The sequence below is a fragment of the Pristiophorus japonicus genome, chromosome 9 (assembly GCF_044704955.1).
Source record: "Pristiophorus japonicus isolate sPriJap1 chromosome 9, sPriJap1.hap1, whole genome shotgun sequence".
NCBI classification, from domain to species: Eukaryota; Metazoa; Chordata; class Chondrichthyes; family Pristiophoridae; genus Pristiophorus; species Pristiophorus japonicus.
Window position 1 is genome coordinate 171,358,224 of NC_091985.1, and position 26,992 is coordinate 171,385,215.

At 47.8% G+C, this 26,992-nt stretch overlaps 1 protein-coding gene across 4 annotated transcripts in view; it reads left to right on the top strand.

Moving 5' to 3' along the window:
- The window catches only part of LOC139273332 (uncharacterized protein C6orf118-like), a 110,390-nt gene that overhangs the window by 15,704 nt on the left and 67,694 nt on the right, over positions 1 to 26,992 (top strand). For all 4 annotated transcript variants that reach the window (XM_070890141.1, XM_070890144.1, XM_070890142.1 and 1 more), the window contains 2 exons: positions 4,836 to 5,559; positions 10,769 to 10,891. In XM_070890141.1, coding sequence (XP_070746242.1) covers positions 4,836 to 5,559; positions 10,769 to 10,891 — 847 coding nt within the window. The remainder of the gene's footprint in view (positions 1 to 4,835; positions 5,560 to 10,768; positions 10,892 to 26,992) is intronic.

The window sequence follows — 26,992 nt, forward strand, 5'->3', positions numbered from 1 at the left end:
GAATAAACGGGTCCTTTTCAGAATGGCAGGCAGTGACTAGTGGGGTGCTGCAAGGTTCATTGCTGGGACCCCAGCTATTTACAATTACATTACTGATTTAGATGAAGGAATTGAATGTAATATCTCCAAGTTTGCAGATGACACTAAGCTGGGTGGCAGTGTGAGCTGTGAGGAGGATGCCAAGAGGCTGCAGGGTGACTTGGACAGGTTAGGTGAATGGGCAAATGCATGACAGATGCAGTATAATGTGGATAAATGTGAGGTTATCCACTTTGGTGGCAAAAAAAGGAAGGAAGATTATTATCTGAATGGTGACAGATTAGGAAAAGGGGAGGTGCAACAAGATCTGGGTGTCATGGTACATCAGTCATTGAAAGTTAGCATGCAGGTACAGCAGGCAGTGAAGGCGGCAAATGGCGTGTTGGACTTCATAGCGAGATGATTTGGGTACAGGAGCAGGGAGGTCTTACTTCAGTTGTACAGGGCCTTGGTGAGACAACACCCTTGCGTATTGTGTGCAGTTTTGGTCTCCTAATCTGAGGAAGGATGTGCTTGCTATTGAGGAAATGCAGCGAAGGTTCACCAGACTAATGCCCGAGATGGCAGGACTGACATATGAAGAAAGACTGGATCGGCTAGGCTTATACTCACTGGAATTTAGATGAATGAGAGGGGATCTCATAGAAACATATAAAATTATGACGGGACTGGAGAGATTAGATGCAGGAAGAATGTTCCCGATGTTGGGGAAGTCCAGAACCAGGCGTTACAGTCTAACGATAAGGGGTAAGCCATATAGGACCAAGATGAGGAGAAACTTCTTCACCCAGAGAGTGGTGAACCTGTGGAATTCTCTACCACAGAAAGTTGTGGAGTCCAGTTCGTTGGATATATTCAAGAGGGAGTTAGATGTGGCTCTTACGGCTAAGGGGATCAGGTGGTATGGCAAGAAAGCGTGAGTGGGGTACTGAAGTTGCATGATCAGCCATGATCATATTGAATGGCGGTGCAGGCTCGAAGGGCCGAATGGCCTGCTCCTGCACCTATTTTCTATGTTTCTTTGCACCCATCATCTCCTGTGCGTGCCCATCACCCTTCTTCTAAACACCTCCCCATCGAGCTCCTCATCGGAGTCCTGTGCAGCAGAATTTGTGCACGAACTTACCCTCCGGGGAGCTGGCCCCCTCGCTGTCCTTTCCTCCCGGCCTTGCTACAGCCCACTCATCCCTGGTTCCGCACTCTGTGTAGATCCCTCTACCATACTAGCCTCTAAAGAACGCGTAGTGCCAAGTTCTAAGCTGGTGCCTGTGGGTGAGACCTACAGTGACATGGTGCATTCTTCCTCCTCCTCTTCCCCCGCCTCCCTCTCTACGGTACCCCAGGGACAAAGCATAAAGGCACAAAATTCGGGTTAATGTGAGGGGAGGGGGCCAGCAAGGGAGAAATGCATGCGTACAGCATGATTAGCTGGAAAGTGCAAAGCGCTTGTGGGGTGAGGGGAAAGTGGACTGTGAGAAGGAGTAGGAATGAACATACCGTTGCTGTCCCCAAGGGGGTCAATGTCACCAGTGGCCACGGCACCCACCTCCTGGCGCCCAATAATCTGCAGAACTTGATACTCCAGCGCAGGCAGTGGTTGGGTGTCAGCCTATCCCCCACCTGTGCTCTCCTGCTCCCTCCTGTTGTGAGCCACCTTGGCCTGCAAGAGAAAGGAAAGTGTGTGGAGTGAGTGTTTGGGTGATGTGCCTGCCATAGTTGAATAGCTGTCATTGTGTGCAAGGTGTGAGATATGAGTTTGACTGTTGCGAGGTAGAGATTGTTGGTGGGTGAGTGCTAGGGGTGTGGTGCATTGGGCAGTGTGTGAGGACCCCCCGAGTGAGGTCATTAAGTTTCTTCCTGCGCTGTGTGGGTCCTGGGGACCACAGTGCTGCCCGAGATGTGCTACGCTACCTCCCTCCACATGGTACGGAAGACTTGCGTCGAGGGCCTCCTGCCACTTGTCGAGTAGAGCACCGCCCTCCGTCTCTCCACACCGAACACCAATGCCTCCAATGCTCGATCGCAGAATCTGCGGGCTCTCTCCCTGGGACGTGGGTCTGCCAGGAATACAGCGGCTTCAGTCCTCTGGCTCCGTCTCCTTGAGCCGCTGCTGCTTACTGAGGCAGCTACACAGCCAGCAATGCTGAGAATGAGGTTGTGCAGCATTAATGAACCTCCCCTTTAGGAACTGGAAAAAGCCCATGGCGATCATGACTTGCGATTAGAATGCACCTGATACTGGTCCACACTTTGAGTGCAGCACCAATGAATTTGGGCTTTTGGTCTTGAATTAGGACTCCAAACATTCTTTTGAGCAGTGAGCATGAATTTTGCGTGCAGTCTAAAGCATTAGCACCTGGCGCAAATCTCCAACTTTTCTACTTATACCACCCATTCCTGGGCAACAATGAATTTCTCGCCCTTTTTGTTTGGTATGGGTACTAAGGGAACAAAGGCGCGTAAATGGAATTGGGGTGCAAATCAGCCATGATCCAAATGAAATGCAGGTTTAAGGGGCTGAATAGCCTCCTCCTGTTCCTAATGTTTCTATATTGCAAATATATTTTTGAACTATCACAATATGAGATAGTGGAAATATGAATGGAGCATTGGGGAAATGATTCTTGCAGCAATTGGGTGCTGAAGGCACAAGAGGTTATAATTCTGCATCCAGCTGAGTTGAGACAGTCACAATGTAGAACTGACCTATGACCAGAGCCTCGGTCCTTTTTTAAAAATTTATTTCAGATCTGTGCATCGCTGGCAAGGCCGGCATTTATTGCCCATCCCTAATTGCCCTTGAGAAGGTGGTGGTGAGTCGTCTTCTTGAACCGCTGCAGTCCGTGTGGTGAAGGTACTCCCACAGTGCAGTTGGGGAGGGAGCTCCAGGATTTTGAACCAGCGACGATGAAGGAACGGCTGATATATTTCCAAGTCAGGATGGTGTGTGAATTGGAGGGTAGTCTGGAGTTGGTGGTGTTCGCAGGCACCTGCTGCCCTTGTCCTTCGAGGTGGTAGAGGTTGCGAGTTTGCGAGGTGCTGCCAAAGAAGCCTTGGCGTGTTGCTGCAGTGCATCTTGTAGATGGTACACACTGCAGCCACGGTGTGCCAGTGGTGGAGTGAGTGAATGTAAAGGTGGTGCATGGGATGTCAATCAAGCGGGCTGCTTTGTCCTGGATGGTGTCGAGCTTCTTGAGTGTTGTTGAAACTGTGCTCATCCAGACAAGTGGAGAGTATTCCATCACACTCCTGACTTGTGCCTTATAGGTGATAGAAAGGCTTTGGGGAGTCACTCGCCGCAGAGCACCCAGCCTCTGACCTGCTCTTGTAGCCACAGTATTTATGTGACTGGTCCAGTTAAATGTCTGGTCAATGGTGACCCCCAGGATGTTGATGGCAGGGGATTCGGCGATGGTAATGCCGTTGAATGTCAAGGGGCGGTAATTAGACTCTCGCTTGTTGGAGATAGTCATTGCCTGGCACTTAAGTGGCAAGTAACATTCGCGACACACGTCAGCCCAAGCCTGAATGTCGTCCAGGTCTTGCTGCATCTAGGCATAGACTGCTCCATTATCTGAGGAGTTGTGAATGGAACTGAACACTGTGCAGTCATCAGCGACCATACCCACTTCTGACCTTATGATGGAGGGACGGTCATTGATGAAACAACTGAAGATAGTTGGGCCTAGGACACAGCCCTGAGGAACTCCTGCAATGATGTCCTGGGGCTGTGATGATTGACCTCCAACAACCACAACCATCTTCCTTTGTGCTGGGTATGACTCCAGCCAGTGGAGAGCTTTCCCCCTGATTCCCATTGACTTCAATTTTACTGGGATTCCTTGATGCCGAGGGCAGTCACTCTCACCTCACCTCTGGAATTCAGCTCTTTAGCCCATGTTTGGACCAAGGCTGTAATGAGGTCTGCAGCCGATTGGTCCTGACGGAACTCAAACTGAGCATCAGTGAGCAGGTTATTGGTGAGTAAGTGCCGCTTGATAGCACTGTCGAGAAATTTCTTCTCAGAGGGTTGTAAATCTGTGGACTTCGCTGCCTCAGAGAGCTGTGGAAGCCGGGACATTGAATAAATTTAAGACAGAAATAGACAGTTTCTTAAACGATAAGGGGATAAGGGGTTATGGGAAGCGGGTGGGGAAGTGGAGCTGAGTCCATGATCGGATCAGCCATGATCTTATTAAATGGCGCGTCTCTGTTGAGGCGTTAACCCGGGCGGAGCGGTAAATTTTGCTCCGGGAACTGATTTGTGTTTCCAGCTGCAAAATTCACCAGCTGGGCCCTGAGTGTGGGGCGGAGAGCTACGGGAGGTGTTTCTCTCAGGGCGCTAGGCCGGCCTCGGAGCGCCCGAAGAGAGGTTTCCCCGGGGAAAAAAAAATATTCCCAATTCTTTACTGCCAACACATCGACACGAATCGCAAAAATAAAACAATACCAAAACAATCGCACTTATCTCGGGTAAACGTTCCTTCCCTCACTGCGGCCGGTACAGCTCGGTCCCACCACTTTTACAGGCGGTCCCACTGGAGCATGCTGCGGATCGGGCGCGAATCAAATTTCGAACCGCTGTTGCACACTGGCTCGCCTCTCCCGGGCGGTACTACTACGTGCCCCGCAACCCTGGCATCGAATGTCCTGGCAGGGCGCTGGAAGCTGGTTCCCCGCCCGGAAATACTCTCCGCCACCGTTACCGCCTCTCCGGGGTGAAAACGGGCGACAAAATCCAGCCCGTACAGGTTCCACATCAGGGTAATAATTTATTTTGTTTCTAAATTTTTCAGGCCTTGCTTCGCTGGAATAATGAACTCCACGAAGAACAAATGTAACGAGTATTGTGACGAGAAAAAAACACTCCGACAGCTTCTCCAAGGGTTGGAAAAGGCCCAGAAGGCCGACATTCTTGCTTACAGCTTTGGACACTTAAACCACAACAACCTGCATAAAATATCAAAGCAGCAGGAAGGTTCAGTGTCATGGCGGAATGCAAAAAAGCCCACTCCTTTTAAGAAAGAGAAATGTGGCGTGTCTGTCCAACAGTCAACTGACATCAAAGTAAAGAAAATGGCTGCTGCATTAGTAGACTTCAGCCTGATGACGAGTATGGTGCCAACATTGCCGGCAGCTCACAGCCCTGACCTCAACGCTCTTAATCAAAGAACTCCTGGAACTTCTCAGGTTACCCCAGATAACTCGATGAATACACAGGCCGAGGCATGCCCGGTAACCCCATATACCCAGGCACAAACGCCACAGGCTCGCTTCATAAAAGAGGAATTGGACCTATCTACTTTCATGCTCGTGAAGCCTCAACTCCAGAAATGTGAAAGATCTCCCACCGGCCAGAACCAGTTTGTTGAGTCCTCCTTGGCTGGGCTGACTAGGAAGGACCAATTCAGTAAGCTACTCGAATTCGAGAAAACAATCCTGATGAAGCAAGACCTTCTCAAAAGGGGCATGATGTCTGGTTACAAAACAGTAGCGAAATATGAGTGGAAGCTATCTCATGTAAGGGGCAGTAGCATTTTTTTCGGTGTGTTGAGGTGACGAAAGATGCAACTGAAAATCAAAATGGTGGTGGAGGGGGAAAGAGAAAACAAAATTGTATTGGGGGCTGTGGGTATTCGATGGGTAAGTACCTCTCAGTGATCGTACTTACCTGTAGAATTCCATTTTCCTTTAAATAAAGACAGACTTGGATTTATATCGCACCTTTCACGATTACCGCACATCTCAAAGCGCTTTACAGCCAATGAAGTGCTTCTGAAGTGTAGTCACTGTTGTAATGTGGGAAACACGACAGCCAATTCATGCACAGCAAGCTCCCACAAACAACAATGTGAAAATAACCAGATAATCTGTTTTTTTATTATGTTGATTGAGGGATAAATATTGGCCAGGACACCGGGGATAACTCCCCTGCTCTTCTTCGACATAGTGCCATAGGATCTTTTATATCCACTTGAGAGGTCAGACGGGACCTCGGTTTAATGTCTCATCAGAAAGACGGCACCTCCGACAGTGCAGCACTCCCTCAGCGCTGCACTGGAGTGTCAGCCTGGATTTATGCGCTCAAGTCCCTAGAGTGGGACTTGAACCCACAATCTTCTGACTCACAGGCGAGAGTGAGAGTGCTACCTGCTGGCAGGGGGGGCGGGTACAGCTTCATTTTTTAGTCACCGTTTGGAATGTTATGGGCTCAGATATGGGCTGTCCCGACTTTGAAAAAAATCCAACCATCATATACATCAACATTATTGCCATTATCCAAAGGGGTTGAAAAAAAATAAGTGGATACACTTTCCCCTTAAATATTTTGCAACTGATGTGTTTTCCTGGTCTTCCTCAGTGCTGTTGTATAGAAAGCCTCATCTGGGTTGTGATTTGGTTCAAGTAGCAGTAAGAGCACTGAAGCTAATTGAAACAAAACCCCAGAAGATTATCTTCCTCCAAACCAGATCAAAGTAGAACGACAAACAAGAGATGGCTAGGAGTGAGTTTGGTATGTGGGCGCTCAACTTGCTTCAAATAATGAGGACATCTACACCTGCAATAACAACAACCTGCATTTAAATAGCACCTTTAATGTAGTAAAATGTCCCAAGGCGCTTCACAGGACTAATACCAAACAAAACTTGACACCAAGCCACATAACTAGAAAGGTAGGTTTTAAGGAGCTTCTTAAAGGAGGAGCGAGGTAGAGAGGCGGAGAGGTTTAGGGAGGAAGTTCCGGAGCTTAGGGCCCAGACAACAGAAGGCACGGCCACCGATGGAGGGCCGGTGAAAATCTGGGATGCGCAAGAGGTCAGAATTGGTGTAGTGCAGAGATCTCGAAGAGTTGTAGGGATGGAGGAGGTTCAGAGATATGGAGGAGCGAGGCCATGGAGGGATTTAAACACAAGAAGAGAATTTTAAAATCGAGCCGTTGCCAGATCGGGAGCCAATGTCGGTCAGTGTGTACAGGGGGAATGGGTGAACGGGACTTGGTGCGAATTAGGATACCTGCAGCAGAGATACCTAATCAAATATTCTTCCTTATTAATTCAATATCCACAGATACAAATAGTATAAAATGAATCCATTGGAAAATCTATGCCAGCAAATCTATTAATAAATGAGTCTGAAAGACTTAAGGGACCCATAGATTCAAAAGATGTGTCATTAGTTTGCTCCAAAGCAAATTCATGTCCTCGAAATACGAACAACCTGAAGAATGTAAGTTAATAAATTCCAAATGGCCTTAATGAAATAGGACAGCTTGGGATGATCTCTCACTGTCGTTCCCACGAGATGCAGGTGGGCAGAACTAGTAGCAACCTGGAATCCTCTGCAAAGTCAGAGAGAATCTATGGGCAGACAGCTTCTGAAGATACGGTGCAATCTCACTGGCGGATGCATACTAACAGAATGAAATTCTAATGTGGCGCCGGTGGTGAAAATATTTTCATTTGCTGTTGTACGGCATCAAGGTGGAGACTTGTCGATAGCAGTAACGTTGCCATTACTAACTTTTTGACCTATTCTTTAAACTTAGCCTTGGCATGCTCCAACTAGGTAGGGTCGGTTAGTGCTGAGAGGAATCATCATCATCATAGGCAGTCCCTCGAAATAGAGGAAGACTTGCTTCCACTCTCAAAGTGAGTTCTTAGGTGCCTGTACAATCCAATATGAGAACCACAGTCTCTGTCACAGGTGGAACAGACAGTCATTGAGGGAAAGGGTGGGTGGGACAGGTTTGCCGCACACTCCTTCCGCTACCTGCGCCTGTTTTCTGCATGTTCTCGGCGACGAGACTCGAGGTCCTCAGCGCCCTCCCGGATGCACTTCCTCCACCTAGGGTGGTCTTTGGCCAGGGCCTCCCAGGTGTCGGTGGGGATGTTGCATTTTATCAAGGAGGCTTTGAGGTTGTCCTTGAAACGTTTCCTCTGCCCACCTTGGGCTCGCTTGCCGTGAAGGAGTTCTGAGTAGAGTGCTTGCTTTGGGAGGCATTCGAACAATGTGGCCCGCCCAATGGGGCTGGTCAAGTGTGATCAGTGTTTCAATGCTGGGGATGTTAGCCAGATTGACGACGCTAACGTTGGTGCGTCTGTCCTCCCAAGGGATTTGCAGGATCTTGCGGAGAATAAGAACATAAGAAATAGGAGCAGGAGTTGGCCAGCTGGCCCCTCGAGCTTGCTCCGCCATTCAATAAGATCATGGCTGATCTGATCATGGACTCAGCTCCACTTCCCTGCCCAGTCCCCATAACCCTTTACTCCCTTATCACTCAAAAAACTGTATCACCGCCTTAAATATAGTCAATGACCCAGCCTCCACAGCTCTCTGGGGCAGAGAATTCCACAGATTTACAACCCTCTGAAAGAAGAAATTCCTCCTCATCTCAGTTTTAAATGTGCGGCCCCTTATTCTGAGACTGTCCCCTATTTTTAGTTTCCCCTATGAGTGGAAATATCCTCTCTTCATCCACCTTGTCGAGCCCCCTCATTATCTTATATGTTTCGATAAGATCACCTCTCATTCTTCTGAACTCCAATGAGTATAGGCCCAACCTACTCAACCCATCTTCATAAGTCAACCCCCTCATCTCCAGAATCAACCTAGTGAACCTTCTCTGAACAGCCTCCAAAGCAAGTATATCCTTCCTTAAATACGGAGACCAAAACTGTACACAGTACTCCAGGTGTGACCTCACCAATACCCTGTACAGTTCTAGCAGGACTTCTCTGCTTTTATACTCTATCCCCCTTGCAATAAAGGCCAACATTCCATTTGCCTTCCTAATTACTTGCTGTACCTGCATACTAACTTTTTGTGTTTCATGCACAAGGACTCCCAGGTCCCTTTGTAATGCAGCACTTTGCTATTTTTCTTCATTCAAATTATAATTTGCTTTTCTATTTTTTCTGCCAAAGTGGATAACACCACATTTTCCCACATTATATTCCATCTGCCAAATTTTTGCCCACTCACTTAGCCTGTCTATATCCCTTTGCAGATTTTTTGTGTCCTCCTCACAATTTGCTTTCCCACCCATCTTTGTATCATCAGCAAACTTGACTACATTACACTCGGTCCCTTCATCCAAATCATTAATATAGATTGTAAATAGTTGAGGCCCCAGCACTGATCCCTGCGGCACCCCACTAGTCACTGTTTGCCAACCAGAAAATGACCCATTTATCCCAACTCTCTGTTTTCAGTTAGTTAGCCAATCCTCTATCCATGCTAATATATTGACCCCAACCCCGTGAACTTTTATCTTGTGTAGTAACCTTTTATGTAGCACCTTATCGAATTCCTTCTGGAAATCCAAATACACCACATCCACTGGTTCCCCCTTATCCACCCTACTCGTTACATCCTCAAAGAACTCCAGAAAATTTGTCAAACATGATTTCCTTTTCATAAAACCATGCTGACTCTGCTTGATTGAATCATGCTTTTCCAAATGTCTTGCTACTGCTTTCTTAATAATGGACTCCAGCATTTTCCCAACAACAGATGTTAGGTTAACTGGTCCATAGTTTCCTGTTTTTTGTCTGCCTCCTTTTTAAAAAAGGGGCGTTACATTTGCGGTTTTCCAATCCGCTGGGACCTCCCCAGAGTCCAGGGAATTTTGGTAGATTACAACCAATGCATCCACTATTTCTGCAGTCATTTCTTTTAAGATCCGAGGATGCAAACCATCAGGACCAGGGGACTTGTCCGCCTTTAATCCCATTATTTTACGAGTACTACTTCTTTAGTGATTGTTTTTAGTTCCTCCCCCGCTTTAGCCCCTTGATTATCCACTATTGGGATGTTTTTAGTGTCTTCTACCGTGAAGACCGATACAAAATATTTGTTCAAAGTCTCTGCCATTTCCCTGTTCCGCATTATGAATTCGCCAGACTCATCCTATAAGGGACCAACATTTACTTTAGCCACTCTTTTCATTTTTATGTACCTGTAGAAACACTTACTACCTGTTTTTATATTTCGTGCTAGTTTAATTTCATAATCTATCTTCCCCCTCTATTATCTTTTTAGTCGTTCTTTGCTGGCTTTTAAAATTGAGCTTGTACACTTGGGGGGAAAATTGCCCCTTTTTCAGTGACCCAGAGTCCAAAGCTCCGGAGACACCGGGTAAATACAGAGTTTTCTTGCGAGTCGGAGGCGTACGCCCGTGGCAAGCCTCCGACCGCAACTTTCAGGCCAATGAACCAATCAATTGCAATTTGAGTTTCTGGTGTGGCAGATAACAGAGATCAGCTGCCGATGGGGGTGGGGAGGGGGGCAGAGAAAAAGGGCAAAGGGCACAACTCTGGAAGAATGGAGAGGATCATCTGACCACGTAAGAAGAATTTTTTTAATGGCAATAAGGTCAAAGCAAAGATGGTGAGTCCGTATATATCAGGAGGTAGCCTGAATGTTGAAGAATGTAATTTCCCGCATTCCTGTCTCTCAGCAAATTTGTTTTGAGATGTAACGCACTCACCTTCCTTTGCTCCCATTAGAAAATAAATGTAATGTATTTTTGTCTATGCTCTCACTTCTAGTTGCTTAAATTATTTCCTTCAACAGCCTAAAAGCCAGCTGTATATTTAAAATTTATTTGTTTCATATTTGTCAAAGTTTATTCCAGTGATTTAAGTGTTTAAACTCCTGTGCCTAGTAAGTGTCCTAGTTTCTCTTATGGCGGATCTAATTGACTTCCCTCCTTACATTACAAATGTAGGAGCTGATGAAGATAGACCATCTCCCTGGACAAAACTTGAGACGTCTTCAGGTTTATAGTGATGTGTTTGAGGACATCTGCCAAGACTCGACAACATTTTGTGAAATCTTGAGGGAAATCAAGGTAATTTCCAGCTATGCAACACCGAACATATTGTGCGGTATTTGTTGCTTGTGCTATGGGAAAATTAGAAATGTGTATACAGAATCATATAATTTTACAGCACAATGGAGGCCATATTCCCCTTTCCCTTTCCTTTCCCTGTACTGTTTTGAATGCTCTTTTTAAATATTTACCTGCTTCCCCTTTGAAAGCTATTCTGGATTTTGCTTCCACCACTGTTTCTGGTAGGCCATTCCAAGTCCTAACAACCTTTGCATTAAAAAAAATGTTCTCCACACCTCTCCTCTGGCAATGGTCCTACATTGATGCCCTCTAGTTGCTGACTGACCGGCAGAAGTCATTTTTTTCTATTTATTTCAACAAAACCTTTTCAAAATTTTGAACGTCTTTATCAGACATCTCCTCTTAACTTCTTGGCTTAAAGTGAACAGATAATCAGTTTCTCTAAACGCTCCTCAGGACTAAGGCCTCTTGTCCATGATAACCCTCTGCACCCTCTCCATGGCCTCCACATCCTTCCGAAAATAAGGCACCCAAAACCGGACACCATTTTCTAACAGCGACCGAACCAATCGTTTGTATAAGTTTAACATTATCTCTTTGCTTTTATACTCTATTTTGGGATTGCGAATGCATAATTTTTCATACCATTAGCAACTTGCCCTTCCACTTTTAAAGATTTCCTTATCTGAACCCCTAACTCTCTGCTCAGCTACTCCTTTTGAAATGTTACCGCTTAATTTCTTTGTCCTTTCCACTATTCTTTCTCCCTGAGATGTCTTATCTTGTGCTTCCTCACGTTAAATTCCATCTGACAACTGATCCGCCCAATCTTAGACTTTTCCTGGAGGTAGGAATCCTTTCTATAATAACCTTTTCTCCATTTAGTTTTCAATACTGTGCCAATTACCGTTCACTTTCATCACACCGCTGATAAATGCACTATGTGTTCATGGATATTTTGTAGTTAATTAAAAAAAATGTTTAGGTCACACTGTTGGACCAAACAGTGGGAGGACAGATGCACCAACATTAGTGTCCTCAATCAGGCCAACATTCCCAGCATTGAAGCACTGACCACAGTCGATCAGCTCTGCTGGGCAGGCCACATAGTTCACATGCCAGACACGGGACTCCCAAAGCAAGTGCTCTACTTGGAGCTCCTTCACGGCAAATGAGCCAAAGGTGGGCAGAGGAAACGTTACAAGGACACCCTCAAAGCCTCCCTGATAAAGTGCGACAGCCTCACCGACACCTGGGAGTCCCTGGCCAAAGACCGCCCTATGTGGAGAAAGTGCATTCAAGAGGGCGCTGAGCACCTCGAGTCTCAACACCGAGAGTGTTCTGTCTCAAATAAAGTTATGTAACTGAGTAATGTAGACATAAGTAAGTGTGACCTTAGTTCCTTTATTCTAACTCCAGAATGCTGATACAGCATGGGAGGCCTGATTATATACAGTGCTCCCAAGGGATGCTGGGATCCCTTTGGACTCCAACAAGTATGCCCTCTGGTGGCGGTAGAATGCTGGCTACATAGGGTTGCATACGTAACATCACTCCCTCCCAAAGTCAATAGTACACTTATTTACAGTGTGAGACGATCTGGGGCCTTTTGCTCCGTAGTCGATTGTCTCGGTACAAATGCAGGTGTAGGAGAGTTGGTTGGTTCTTCGCTGGGCTGCTGTGCAGCTGGCCTTGCTGGGCTGCTGGGGATGGTGAGTTCAGCTTCGTGGTCAACCATGATGTTGGCAGCCACTTGTGTGTGTGTCGGAGGGTCGAAGTTGGTGGTGTCCTTTTCGGGTTGCATGGTGGTGTCCTTTTCGGGTTGCATGTGGCTGTCTGTGAATCGCAGTTTGGTTTGGTCCAAATGCTTTCTGCGAGTTCGTCCATTTGTGAGTTTGACCTGAAACATGCTACTCCCTTCTTTGGCTATGACAGTGCCAGCAAGCCATTTGGGACCATGTCTACAGTTGAGCACAAATACAGGGTCATTGACTTCAATATCGCGTGACAAATTTGCGTGATCATGATACATGCTTTGTTGACGCCGCCTGTCCTTGACGTGATCATGGAGATCAGGGTGCACAAGAGAGGGCCTAGTTTTGAGCGCCCTTTTCATGAGCAGTTCAGCTGGGGGAACCCCGGTGAGCAGTTCAACTGGGGGAACCCCGGTGAGCGAGTGGGGTCTGGTGCGGTAGCTGAGCAGGACTCGGGACAGGCGAGTCTGCAGGGAGCCTTCCGACACACATTTCAAGCTTTGCTTGATGGTTTGGACTGCCCGTTCTGCCTGGCCGTTGGATGCGGGCTTGAACAGGGCAGATGTGACGTGCTTGATCCCATTGCAGGTCATGAATTCCTTGAATTCAGCACTGGTGAAGCACGGCCCATTGTCGCTGAGGAGGATATCAGGCAGGCCGTGCGTGATATACATGGCTCCAAGGCTTTCGATGGTGGCAGTGGACGTCCTTACAGACATTATTACACACTCAATCCATTTCGAATAAGCATCCACAACAACCAAAAATATTTTGCCTAGAAACAGGCCAGCAAAGTCAACGTGGATCCTAGACCACGGTTTGGAGTACCATGATCACAAACTTAGCGGTGCCTCCCTGGGTGCATTGCTCAATTGAGAGCAAGTGTTGCATTGATGCATGCAAGACTCCAAATCTGAGTCGATGCCGGGCCACCACACATGGGATCTCGCTATAGCTTTTAATTTATTACTGTGCCTGGGTGGGTACTGTGTAGGTCGCGTATGAACATTTCCCTGCTTTTCTTAGGCAAAACCACGCGATTACCCCACAAAAGACAGTCCGCCTGTATGGACATTTCGTCTTTGCGCCGCTGGAATGGCTTGATCTCTTCATGCATCTCCGCTGGAACGCTGGACCAGCTCCCATGGAGGACACAGTTTTTTTACAAGAGACATTAAAGGATTCTAGCTGGTCCAGGTCCTGATCTGGTGAGCCGTAACGGGTGACTATTCGTTTTCAAATGCATCCATCACCAAGAGCAAGTCTGCAGGCTGTGCCATTTCCACCCCGGTGGTGGGCAATGGTAGCCGACTGAGAGCATCAGCGCAGTTCTCTGTGCCTGGTCTGTGGCGGATTACATAGTTATATACTTTGGATGCGAGCAGAGGCATTGGTGTTAATACCTTTGCTATCTGAGAATAGCGACATGCGTGGCTTGTGGTCAATTTCTAACTCGAACTTAAGCCCAAACAGATACTGGTGCAATTTCTTTACCCCGTAAACGCATGCCAGAGCTTCTTTTTCAATCATGCTATAGGCCCTTTCGGCCTTGGACAAACTCCTGGGCGCATATGCGACCGGTTGCAATGTTGCCGATTCATTTGCTTCTTGTAACACACACCCGACCCGGTACAAAGACACATTGCGAGCTAGCACGTGGGTCATACAGAACAAGCAGTTTGTTGGAACATAACCGATTTCTGGCTTTCTCAAAAGCAGCCTCTTGTGATTTCCCTCATACCCAGTCATCTTCCTTGCGTAGCAACACATGTAGGGGTTCCAGCAAGGTGCTTAACCCGGGTAGGAAATTACCAAAATAATTGAGGAGTCCCAGGAACGACCGCAGCTCCGTCACGTTCTGTGGTCTCGGCGCATTCTTGTTGGCCTCTGTCTTGGCGCGGTGCGTCTGATGCCGTCTGCCGCGATTCTTCTCCCGAAGAACTCGACCTCTGGTGCCAGGAAAACACACTTTGAGCGTTTCAACCTCAGTCCCATTCGATCTAGCCGACTTAGAACCTCTTCCAGGTTCTTCAAGTGTTCAATGGTGTCCCGAACTGTGATCAATATGTCGTCCTGGAAAACAACGGTGCGCGGCCCCACATTGTTCGGCAGAAGCTGGCTGGGAAAAATCCGCTGGAACTGGGACGACATCTGAGCGCTTTTGTCCGTCGACCACGCCTCATGTGCCCAGGTTCTGAGCAAGTTTCCGTCGTTATTTGAGCCAGACATCGGAAGTTTCTTGGGGACGAAGCAGGCTCTCTATGTTCCTTTGAAAAATAGCCGCAGCCGATCGAATCCCAAATGGGCATCTATTGTAGATGATCACACCTTTGTGCGTGTTGATGCAGGTGAGGCCTTTCGAAGATTCCACCAGCTCCTGCGTCATGTAGGCCGAGGTCAGGTCCAACTTGGTGAATGTCTTTCCTTCTGCCTGCGTCGCAAATAGGTCGTCTGCCTTGGGTAGCGGGTGCTGGTCCTGCAGCGAAAAACGGTTAATCGTTACATTATTGGCTCCACAAATTCTGACCGTGCCACCGCTCTTGAGGACCGGAACAATCGGACTGGCCCACTCGTTGAACTCCACCGGCGCGATGATGCCTTCTCGTTGCAGCCTGTCCAGCTCGATCTCCACTTTCTCTCGCATCATATACGGCACCGCCCGTGCCTTGTGGTGGATGGGTCGTGTACCGGGAACCAAGTGGATCTGCACCTTCGTCCCCAAGAAACTTCCGATGCCTGGCTCAAATAACGACGGAAACTTGCTCAGAACCTGGGCACATGAGGCGTGGTCGACGGACGAAAGCGCTCAGATGTCGTCCCAGTTCTAGCGGATTTTTCCCAGCCAGCTTCTGCCGAACAATGTGGGGCCATCTCCTGGTACAATCCATAGTGGGAGTTCATGCACTGCTCCATCATAGGAGACTTTTACTGCTCCGCTACCAATTACAGGGATCAGCTCTTTAGTGTAAGTTCTCAGCTTGGTGTGAATAGGGCTCAGCTTGGGCATGTGCGCCTTGTTGCACCACAGCCTGTCGAAGGCCTTTTTACTCATAATAGACTGACTCACACCCGTGTCCAGTTCCATGGATACTGGAATTCCGTTCAGTTAAACTTTTAGCATGATCGGTGAACATTTCGTGGTGAAGATGTGTACCCCATACACTTCTGCCTCCTGGGTTTCAGACTCTAGTTCAGTTTGATCCGCCATGGATCGGTCTTCCTCTGCAACGTGGTGGTTTGCAGGGTTTGCAGCTCGTCTGCACATTCGTTGGAGGTGTCCCATTGTTCCACAGCCTTTGTCAGCATAGTGTTTGAAGCAGCATTGATGGGCTCAATGATCGCCTCCGCAGCGCCAACAAGGTGTTAATTGCCTCGCATTCACACTTGATGGCAGACTCTGGATCATCTGAGGTCATGCAGCTGCAAGCGTGTACATAGTAACATAGAAAATAGGTGCAGGAGTAGGCCATTCGGCCCTTCGAGCCTGCACCGCCATTCAATAAGATCATGGCTGATCACTCCCTCAGTACCCCTTACCTGCTTTCTCTCCATACCTCTTGATCCCCTTGGCCGTAAGGGCCATATCTAACTCCCCCTTGAATATATCCAATGAACTGGCATCAACAACTCCCTGCAGCAGGGAATTCCACAGGTTGACAACTCTCTGAGTGAAGAAGTTTCTCCTCATCTCAATCCTAAATGGCCTACCCCTTATCCTAAGACTATGTCTCCTGGTTCTGGACTTCCCCAACATCGGGAACATTCTTCCCACATCTAACCTCTCCAGTCCCGTCAGAATCGTATATGTTTCTATGAGATCCCCTCTCATCCTTCTAAACTCCAGTGAATAAAGGCCCAGTTGATCCAATCTCTCCTCATATGTCAGTTCTGCCATCCCTGGAATCAGTCTGGTGAACCTTCGCTGCACTCCCTCAACAGCAAGAACGTCCTTCCTCAGATTAGGAGACCAAAACTGAACACAATATTCCAGGTGAGGCCTCACTAAGGCCCTGTACAACTGCAGTAAGTCCCCCCTGCTCCTATACTCAAAACCCCGAGCTATGAAGGCCAACATACCATTTGCCTTCTTCACCGCCTGCTATACCTGCATGCCAACTTTCAATGACTGATGAACCATGACACCCAGGTCTCATTGCACTTCCCCTTTTCCTAATCTGCCGCCATTCAGATAATATTCTGCCTTCGTGTTTTTGCCCCCAAAATGGATAACCTCACATTTATCCACATTATACTGCATCTGCCATGCATTTGCCCACTCACCTAACCTGTCCAAATCACCCTGCAGCCTCTTAGCATCCTCCTCACAGCTCACACCGCCACTCAGTTTAGTGTCATCTGCAAACTTGGAGATATTACACTCAATTCCTTCATCTAAATCATTAATGTATATTGTAAAGAGCTGGGGTCCCAGCAATGAGCCCTGCAGCACTCCACTAGTCACTGCCTGCCATTCTGAAAAGGACTCGTTTATCCTGACTCTCTGCTTCCTGTCTGCCAACCAGTTCTCTATCCACGTCAGTACATTACCCCAATACCATGCGCTTTGATTTTGCACACCAGTCTCTTGTGCGCGACCTTGTCAAAAGCCTTTTGAAAATCCAAATAAACCACATCCACTGGTTCTCCCTTGTCCACTCTGCTAGTTACATCCTCAAAAAATTCCAGAAGATTCGTCAAACATGATTTCCCTTTCATAAATCCATGCTGACTTGGACCGATCCTGTCACTGCTTTCCAAATGCGCTGCTATTTCATCCTTAATGATTGATTCCAACATTTTCCCCACTACTGATGTCAGGCTAACCGGTCTATAATTATCCGTTTCTCTCTCCCTCCTTTTTTAAAAAGTGGTGTTATATTAGCTACCCTCCAGTCCATAGGAACTGATCCAGAGTCGATAGACTGTTGAAAAATGATCACCAATGCATCCACTATTTCTGGGGCCACTTCCTTAAGTATTCTGGGATGCAGACGATCAGGTCCTGGGGATTTATTGGCCTGCAATCCCATCAATTTCCCGAACACAATTTCCCGCCTAATAAGGATATCCTTCAGTTCCTCCTTCTCACTAGACCCACTGCTCCCTAGTACATTCGGAAGGTTATTTGTGTCTTCCCTCATGAAGACAGAACCGAAGTATTTGTTCAATTGGTCTGCCATTTCTTTGTTCCCCATTATAAATTCACCTGAATCTGACTGCAAAGGGCCTACGTTTGTCTTCACTAATCTTTTTCTCTTCACATATCATTTGAAGTTTTTGCAGTCAGTTTTGATGTTCCCTGCAAGCTTCCTCTTGGACTCTATTTCCCCCCTCTTAATTAAACCCTTTGTCCTCCTCTGTTGAATTCTAAAATTCTCCCAGTCCCCCAGTCTGTTCTGCCATTTGCATTCCTGCCTGTAAACGACGTTACTTTGTGTACAGTACTTGCCAAAATCTCTTTATGCTGCGAAATTTGTTTGGTGTTATTGCTGGTGGTCATAAATGCCTGGGCTATCGTTACGGCTTTGCGCAGGTTTGGTGTTTCAACAGTCAATAGTTTGCGAAGGATAACCTCATGGCCAATGCCAAGCACGAAAAAGTCTCTTAGCATTTGCTCCAGGAATCCATCAAATTCGCAATGTCCTGCAAGGCGCCTTAGTTTGGCGATGTAGCTCGCCACTTCCTGGCCTTCAGACCGTTGACATGTGTAGAACCGATACCTTGCCATCACAACGCTCTCCTTCGGATTTAGGTGCTCCCGGACCAGCGTACACAGTTCTTCATACGATTTGGCTGTTGATTTCACTGGAGCGAGAAGATTCTTCATGAGGCCATAGGTTGTTGCCCCGCAGACGGTGAGGAGGATCGCCCTTCGTTTGGCAGCGTTTACGGTCCCTTCCAGCTCGTTGGCCACGAAGTATTGATCGAGTCGCTCCACGAAGGCCTGCCAATCGTCCCCTTCTGAGAATTTCTCCAGGATGCCAACAGTTCTCTGCATTTTTGCATGGTGGTTCGTTATCTCGTCGCCAGTTGTTATGTCTCAAATAAAGTAATGTAACTGAGTATTGTAGACGTGAGTAAATTTGACCTTAGTTCCTTTATTCTAACTCCAGAGTGCTGGTACAGCATGGGAGGCCTGCTTATCTACAGTGCTCCCAAGGGATGCTGGGATCCCGTTGGACTCCAACAGGTACGTCCTCTGGTGGCGGTATACTACTGGTTACATAGAGTTGCATACATAACAGAGAGCATGCAGAAATGAAGCGCAGGCAGCGGAAAGAGCGTGCGGCAAACCAGTCCCACGCACCCCTTCCCTCAATGACTATCTGTCCCACCTGTGACAGGGACTGTGGCTCTCGTATTGCACTGTTCAACCACCAAAGAACTCACTTCAGGAGTGGAAGCAAGTCTTCCTCGATTCCGAGGGACTACCTATGATGATGATGATGGACCAAATAGTTCCTGTATAAAGTGCTGTCTCCATATCAGGCGCCCACAGCATTACATCTGTTCTAGCTAAGCTTGTTCACCTCGCATGGGAGATTAAATAAGTTGAGAGAGTCCATGATGGTAAATTGTGCATGATCTGTTGGAAGGAGTGGCCTGGATGAGTTGAGTGACTTTTCTTTCTTCCATACATTTTTAACCATAAGCACGCAAACTATTGGTTACCAATCTTTGGTCGAAAATTTGTCGAAATCCCTTTATAATGTCTCCATCAAATGCTGTGTCATCAACAACAACAAAAAGTATTTATATAGCGTCTTTAACGTAGTAACATGTCCCAAGGCACTTCACTAGAGGATTATGAGACAAAAAATTTGACACCGAGCCACATAAGGAGAAATTAGGCCAGGTGACCAAAAGCTTGGTCAGTGAGGTAGGATTTAAGGAACTTCGTAAAGGGGGATAGATAGGTGGAGAGGTTTAGGGAGGGAGTTCCAGAACTTAGGGTCTAGGCAACAGAAGGCACGGCTACCAATGGTTGAGCAATTATAATTAGGGATGTTCAAGAGAGCAGAATTAGAGGAGCACAAATATCTCGGAGGATTGTGGGATTGAAGGAAATGACAGAGATAGGGAGGGGTGAAGTCATGGAGAGATTTGAAAACAAGGATGAGAATTTTGAAATTCACGTGTTGCTTAACCGTTAGCCAATGTAGGCCAGTGAGCACAGGGGTGATGGGTGAGCGGGACTTGGTGTCAGTTCAGACACGGGCTGCCGAGTTTTGGATCACCTCACGTTGACTTAGGGCAGAATGTGGGAGACCAGCCAGGAGTGCGTTGAAATAGTCAAGTCTAGAGGTAACGAAGGCATGGATGAAGGCTTCAGCAGCGGATGAGCTGAGGCAAGGGCGGAGATGGGCGATGTTACGGAGGTGGAAATAGGCATTCTTAGTTATGCTGCTGATATGTGGTCGGAAGCTCATTCAGGGTCAAATATGACACCTAGGTTGTGAACAGTGTGGTTCAGCCTCAGACAGGAGTTGGGGAGAGGCATAGTGTCAGTGGCTAGGGAACCGAGTTTGGGGCAGGGACCGAAAACAATGGCTTCGGTCTTCCCAATATTTAATCGGAGAAAATTTCTGCTCATCCAGAACTGGTTATCGGACAAGCAATCTGACAATTTAGAGACTGTGGAGGGGTCGAGAGCAGTGGTGGTGAGGTAGAGCTGGGTGTCGTCAGTGTACATGTGGAAACTGACGCTGTGTTTTTGGATGTCGCCAAGGGGCAACATGTAGATGAGAAATAGGAGGGGGCCAAGGATAGATCCTTGGGGGACACCAGAGGTAACGATGTGGGGATGGGAAGAGAAGCCTTTGCTGGTGATTCTCTGGCTACGATTCGATCGATAAGAATGGAACCAGGCGAGTGCAGTCCCACCCAGCTGGACGACGGTGGAGAGGTGTTGGAGGAGGATGGAGTGGTCATCCGTGACGAAGGCTGCAGACAGGTCCAGAAGGACGAGGAGGGATCGTTTGTTTTTGTCACAGTCACACAGGGTGTAATTTGTGACTTTGATGAGAGCCGTTTCAGTATTGTGGCAGGCGCGGAAACTGGATTGGAGGGATTGAAACATGGAATTGCGGCAAAGATGAGCGCGGATTTGGGAGGTAACAATACATTCAAGGATTTTGGAGAGGAAAGGGAGGTTGGAGATGGGGCATTAGTTTGCAAGGACGTAAGGGTCAAGGGTTGTTTTTATGAGGAGAGAGGTGATGACGTCAGATTTGAGGGAGAGGGGGACAGTACCTGAGGAGAGAGAACCGATAACAATGTCAGCTAACATGGGAGCCAGAAAAAAAGCTTAGGTGATCAGTAGTTTGGTGTGAATAGGGTCAAGGGAGCAGGAAGTGGGTCTCATGGATAGGATGAGCTCGGATAGGTAACGAGGGGGGATCGGAGAGAAACTGGAGAAAGATGTGAGGTCAGGGCTAGGGCAGGGGGATCCTTCGAGGAAGTTTGGCCCGGTGGGCTAGGGGAAGGAAGGGAAGAGACAGAGGCAGCTGACCAGATGGTCTCAGTCTTAGAGACAAAGCTCCTCACACTTACTGTCAGAGGTGAGGCTGGGGAGAGGGCTTTAAGAATACATAGAAACATAGAAAATAGGTGCAGGAGTAGGCCATTCGGCCCTTCGAGCCTGCACCACCATTCAATAAGATCATGGCTGATCATTCACCTCAGTATTCCTTTCCTGCTTTCCCTCCATACCCATTGATCCCTTTAGCCGTAAGGGCCATATCTAACTCCCTCTTGAATATATCCAATGAACTGGCATCAACAACTCTCTGCGGCAGGGAATTCCACAGGTTAACAACTCTCTGAGTGAAGAAGTTTCTCCCCATCTTAGTCATAAATGGCCTACCCCATATCCTAAGACTGTGTCCCCTGGTTCTGGACTTCCCCAACATCGGGAACATTCTTCCCGCATCTAACCTGTCCCATCCCGTCTCATCCATACGATTAGCAGTGAAGAATAGAAGCTGGAGTTTATCTTTGCATTCCAAAATGATTGTGGAATAGTGAGCGATTCTGGCAGACGAGAACAGTGCTTTATGTGATCCAGCCAGATCTGGCAGTGAATGGCTTAACCAGCCATATCTGTTCAATTCTGCGCCCCTTGGACTTAAGGGAGCGAAGGTCAGGGTTGTACCAGGGGGAACGGCCAGGGTGAGAGAGAGAGTAATGGTTTTAACAGGGACTAGGGCATCAAAGGTGGTGGTGAGGGTGTGATTGAGCAGGTCGGTAGCTGCAGAAACGTCGTGGTGAATGGAGGGCCAAAGGTTGGACAGTTGGGAGTTGATAAGTGCCGTTGTGATCGAGTTGGCAGAGTTTTTTCCAGGGGAGGACACAGAAGGGGGTAGGGCTGGGGGGTGGGGGTTGGATGTGGGTGGAGAGCGATACGAGGAAGTGGGCAGAGATGGCCTTATCTGCGATTGACACGATGGGAGTAGTGAGGCCACGAGAGATGGCAAAGTTGAGGGAGTCGCCGTGAATATGGGTTGGGAATATGGAGGGGGAGATTATGGGAGGATAGGAGGCTAGTGAACTCAGAGGAGAGAGCACATAATGAATTGAGATGGAGGTTGAAATCACGGAGGATGAGAAGTCGTTCGGTGCAGAGGCTGAGGGAGGAAAGCAGTGAAGGTATCTTGGTAATAAAATGTTTATGGTACTTGGGTGGATGGTAGAGAACGAGAACATTAAACGAGAGGTGGGAGGGGTGGAATAGAGTGAGATGCTGAAAGGAGGAGAAAGTGCCGGAGGTGTAGGTGATTTGCCTTAAAGGGTTTGTGAATAAAAACAAATGTATAAAATGTGAGCCTGCCATTTGAGAGATTGTAATCTCTTTTCATTTCCCGGCTGGACCCACTTCCTTTACAAATAATGCAAACAATCGCACTTGTAAATGACCCCCTGCAGTTTTACTGAAAACATCGGCTAATTGCCCCATTAATCACAATCAAAGCTGCGTGCAGCCCCAGTAGATGGAATTTAGTCTGTTGCACCAGGGCCTAATCTATCCTCATCTGGAGGCTGCTGCCTATAGAACTGATGCATGGGTATTGCCTGTAATTATAATAGTTGTATGAAGAACTATCTGTAAGGACACATAGAGTATAGGGCTCAATTTTCCCCAATCACGTTTTTTGGCGTACTGCCAGAGTTACGCCCGTTTTCTTGGCCCCGACTACTCCCCCAAAAAAAGTAGCAAGTTTCTGCGATCTATTTTTTGAAATTGGCGCCGCTAGGCCTGTCCTGTAACCTCGGGTGATGGAGTCAAATATCTGCACCGATAAAACGATGACGCCCCTTCTGAGCATGCGCGAAAAAAAAGGCCGTTTTTGACGTGACTGCTCTGGGCACATATACCCAGTACAGCTCCCGGTCTGTATTTGGCCATTGTTAAAGAGCCAGTTGTGTGTGAGAACTTGAATTCTCATTGGAAAAATCAGAGCTGCAATACAAGATGCATCGCGGTGCAAGAACCAAGAATTTATAACAGGATGAAGTGGAGGCACTAGTTACGAGCTGGACACCAGCAGAGGTCACATAAAAGTTCCACCCAAAGAAATGAAGAAACACTGGAACCAACTTGCAGAAGATTACTGAGCAATGGTGACCATCCCGAGGTCTGGAGGCCAGTGTAAAAAGAAGTGACAGGACCTTGGTCAAGTAGTTAGTGTAAGTAATATTTTCATTTATTCAATGGAATTGCAATTGTAAATGTGACCAGCTGTATATGTCCCACCCAGCAGAAAGACACCCTCTCTAAAAAGTTATGTTTTCATCTTTGCAGAGGAAAGTGGCACACAACAAAAGGGAAAGAACTCGAACAGGAGGAGGCCCAGCAAATCTGCAGCCACTGACACCCTTGGAAGACAGGGTCGCTGCTTTGATGGGTCCTGCCTGGAGAAAAGCAACCACCATTGCACAAGCTGGGCCCACACTCGAGGGAGAGGGTAAGTCCTGCAAATTCCACAGTCTGGCTTTCCTAAACGTTAAGTACTGCGTGGGCTTTGGTTCCTGGGATGTCTCTCTCAGCTACACTTCGGTTGATGCAATGTGCTATCATTCATCGTGGTCCTTCAAATCAGCCTGCTGTCTGCGCTGTGAGCCTACTCATGCCACCCACCCTGCCCCCTCCTCTGCTGATAACCATTTGCCAGTGTTCTGTTATATTTTGCAGAACTTGAGGCCAATCCTGACGGTGCAGAAGAAGATTCAGACGTGGACGAGCCCGAAGAGGAGGTCATCTTCCAATCCCACCTTCCAGACCAAGAGCATGGGGGTGAAGGGGAGAGGATGGATGAAGGCCCCACTGTTGTACTCACTCTGGAGGAGGTGCAGAAGCTGCCCATTGAGGTGCCAGCCCCTTCCCTGAGTGGTTTGAGTGTTGGGACATTCCATAGTTTCCCACTGTCCGAAGCTGTGTTCCCCGTGGGATGCAGCGAGCCACACCCAGGACCCCACTGTCCAAGGCTGCGGTCCCAGTGGGTTGCAGCGAGCCACACCCAGGACCCCACTGTCCGAGGCTGCTGTCCCAGTGGGTTGCAGCGAACCACACCCAGGACCCCACCGTCCGAGGCTGAAGGTCCCAGTGGGATGCAGCGAGTCACACCCAGGGCGAGGAGGGGAAGGAGAGCTCGACAGCGCTCTCCTGAGGTGCAGGATGTAACAGATGTGGTTCAGATGATGGCAATGAGTGCGGAGAGCATTGACCTTACACGATCACTCCTGGACAGCATCAGTGGGGTGGCTGATGAGGTATTGGGACTGTCGGGAGAAGTAACAACACTCTCACGAGAAATATAAACATTGTGGGTGCACATGAGGAAGGGAATGTTGCAGGTAGCTATACACTGTCGGTGAACATGAGGGAGGGAATGTCGCAGGTAGCTGATACACTGTCGGTGAACATGAGGGAGGGAATGTCGCAGGTAGCTGATACACTGTCGGTGAACATGAGGGAGGGAATGTTGCAGGTTGCTGATACACTGTCGGTGAACATGAGGGAGGGAACGTTGCAGGCAGTTGAGACGCTGTCGGTGAACATGAGATGGGAATGTCGCAGGTAGCTGATACACTGTCGGTGAACATGAGGGAGGGAATGTTGCAGGTTGCTGATACACTGTCGGTGAACATGAGGGAGGGAACGTTGCAGGCAGTTGAGACGCTGTCGGTGAACATGAGATGGGAATGTCGCAGGTAGCTGATACACTGTCGGTGAACATGAGGGAGGGAATGTCGCAGGTAGCTGATACACTGTCGGTGAACATGAGGGAGGGAATTTGCAGGTAGCTGATCCACTGTCGGTGAACATGAGGGAGGGAATGTTGCAGGTAGCTGATACACTGTCGGTGAACATGAGGGAGGGAATGTCGCAGGTAGCTGATACACTGTCGGTGAACATGAGGGAGGGAATGTTGCAGGCAGCTGATACACTGCCGGTGAACATGAGGGAGGGAACATTGCAGGTAGTTGAGACGCTGTCGGGGTACATGAGATGGGAATGTCGGAGTTAGCTGCTGCAATAAGGGAACATGCCCAGACCCCGCGCCCATTGACAGAATCAACTGCCACTCCCACTCCAATCCCCAGACTAGCCTCTGAAGAGGCCCAAACCGGGCCTTCCACATTACCACCTGTCCACGCCCCCCCTCAAGAAGTGCACATTACCCGAGATGTTTGAAAGAATAAGCTTGGTACCAACCCGAGAAACGCTGCGCCACCTCCTGCGGGCAGGGTGGAGTCACCAAGGCCAAGCGCAGCGGGCAGTCTTAGAATAAAGTGGAGGAGAGATGGGTGCAGCCTTTCTTTGCTGCTGTTGTTGTCGTTATTATTGTTGTTACTGTTGTAACTGTTCTCAAATTAAAAGTTTATTGTAAGTTATGTAAATTTACAAGTTAAAAGTTTGTAAGTGATCTTAACTGAAAACTTTAAAGAATGATACAGTAATATTTTTATTAAAATTAAGTTAAGTATAAACAAATGTTTGTTAAACTTTTGAATAAAATATATTTTAAATTATAACTGAATCATTTCCATCATTTGTTCCATTATTAACGCAACTTTTTGAAGTAAAGAAGAATACATTCCATCATTTGTTCCATTAACACAACACAACATTACGGAACAGGTCAAACAGTAAACATGGTCCATGTGGAATAGTTGCCGCTGAGCCTTCAGGCAGTAAAGTGTTCACGGATGAGCTGCTCGCCCTCGTCCTCCTTATCACTTGTATCTTCCACATCATCATCATCAGCCACTCTCACCTCAGGTGGGTCTTCTACTACCAGCTGCTGCTGCCTCATGATGGCTAAGTTATGCAGCATGCAGCACACAACAGTGAACTGACCGACAATCTCAGGGGAGTATTGCAAGTAGCCTCTGGAATGGTCCAGGCATCGGAAATGCTGTTTCAAGATGTCAATGGTTCTGTCTATTATGCTGCGCATCACAATGTGCGACATGTTGTATTCCCAGTCAGCTTCTGTCTGGGTTACGCGTAGGGGCATCATGAACCAGATGGCGAGGCCGTATCCTCTGTCTCCCAATAGCCAGCTCTGCCCTTCTGGCTGCTGCTGAAACATGGCAGATATAGCGCTCTCGCGTAGGATGCATGCATCATGGGTGCTCCCAGGGTATCTTGCATCGACTGCAGGGCATTCTGGAGGGGGAGGATGAACAGCCAGCTGTCGTGGTGCATATAGGTACCAATGATATAGGTAAAAAATGGGATGAGGTCCTACAAGCTGAATTTAGGGAGCTAGGAGTTAAATTAAAAAGTAGGATCTCATAGGTAGTAATCTCAGGATTGCTACCACTGCCATGTGCTAGTCAGAGTAGGAATAGCAGGATAGTTCAGATGAATACGTGGCTTGATGAATGGTGCAAGGGGGAGGGATTCAAATTCCTGGGACATTGGAACCGGTTCTGAGGGAGGTGGGACCAGAAGGTTTGTAACTGGGCAGGACCGGAACCGCTGTCCTAGGCAGAGTGTTTGCTCATGCTGTTGGGGAGGGTTTAAACTAATATAGCAGAGGGATGGGAATCTATACAGAGAGACAGAGGGAAATAAAATGGGGGCAGAAGCAAAAGATAGAAAGAAGAAAAGTAAGAGTGGAGGGCAGAGAAATCAAGGGCAAAAATCAAAAAGGGCCACATTACAACATAATTCTAAAAGGACAAAGAGTGTTAAAAAAACAAGCTCTGTGTCTCAATGCGAGGTGCATTCATAATAAGGTGGATGAATTAACTGCGCAAATAGCTGTTAACGGATATGATGTAATTGGGATTACGGAGACATGGCTCCACGGTGACCAAGGCTGGAAACTCAACA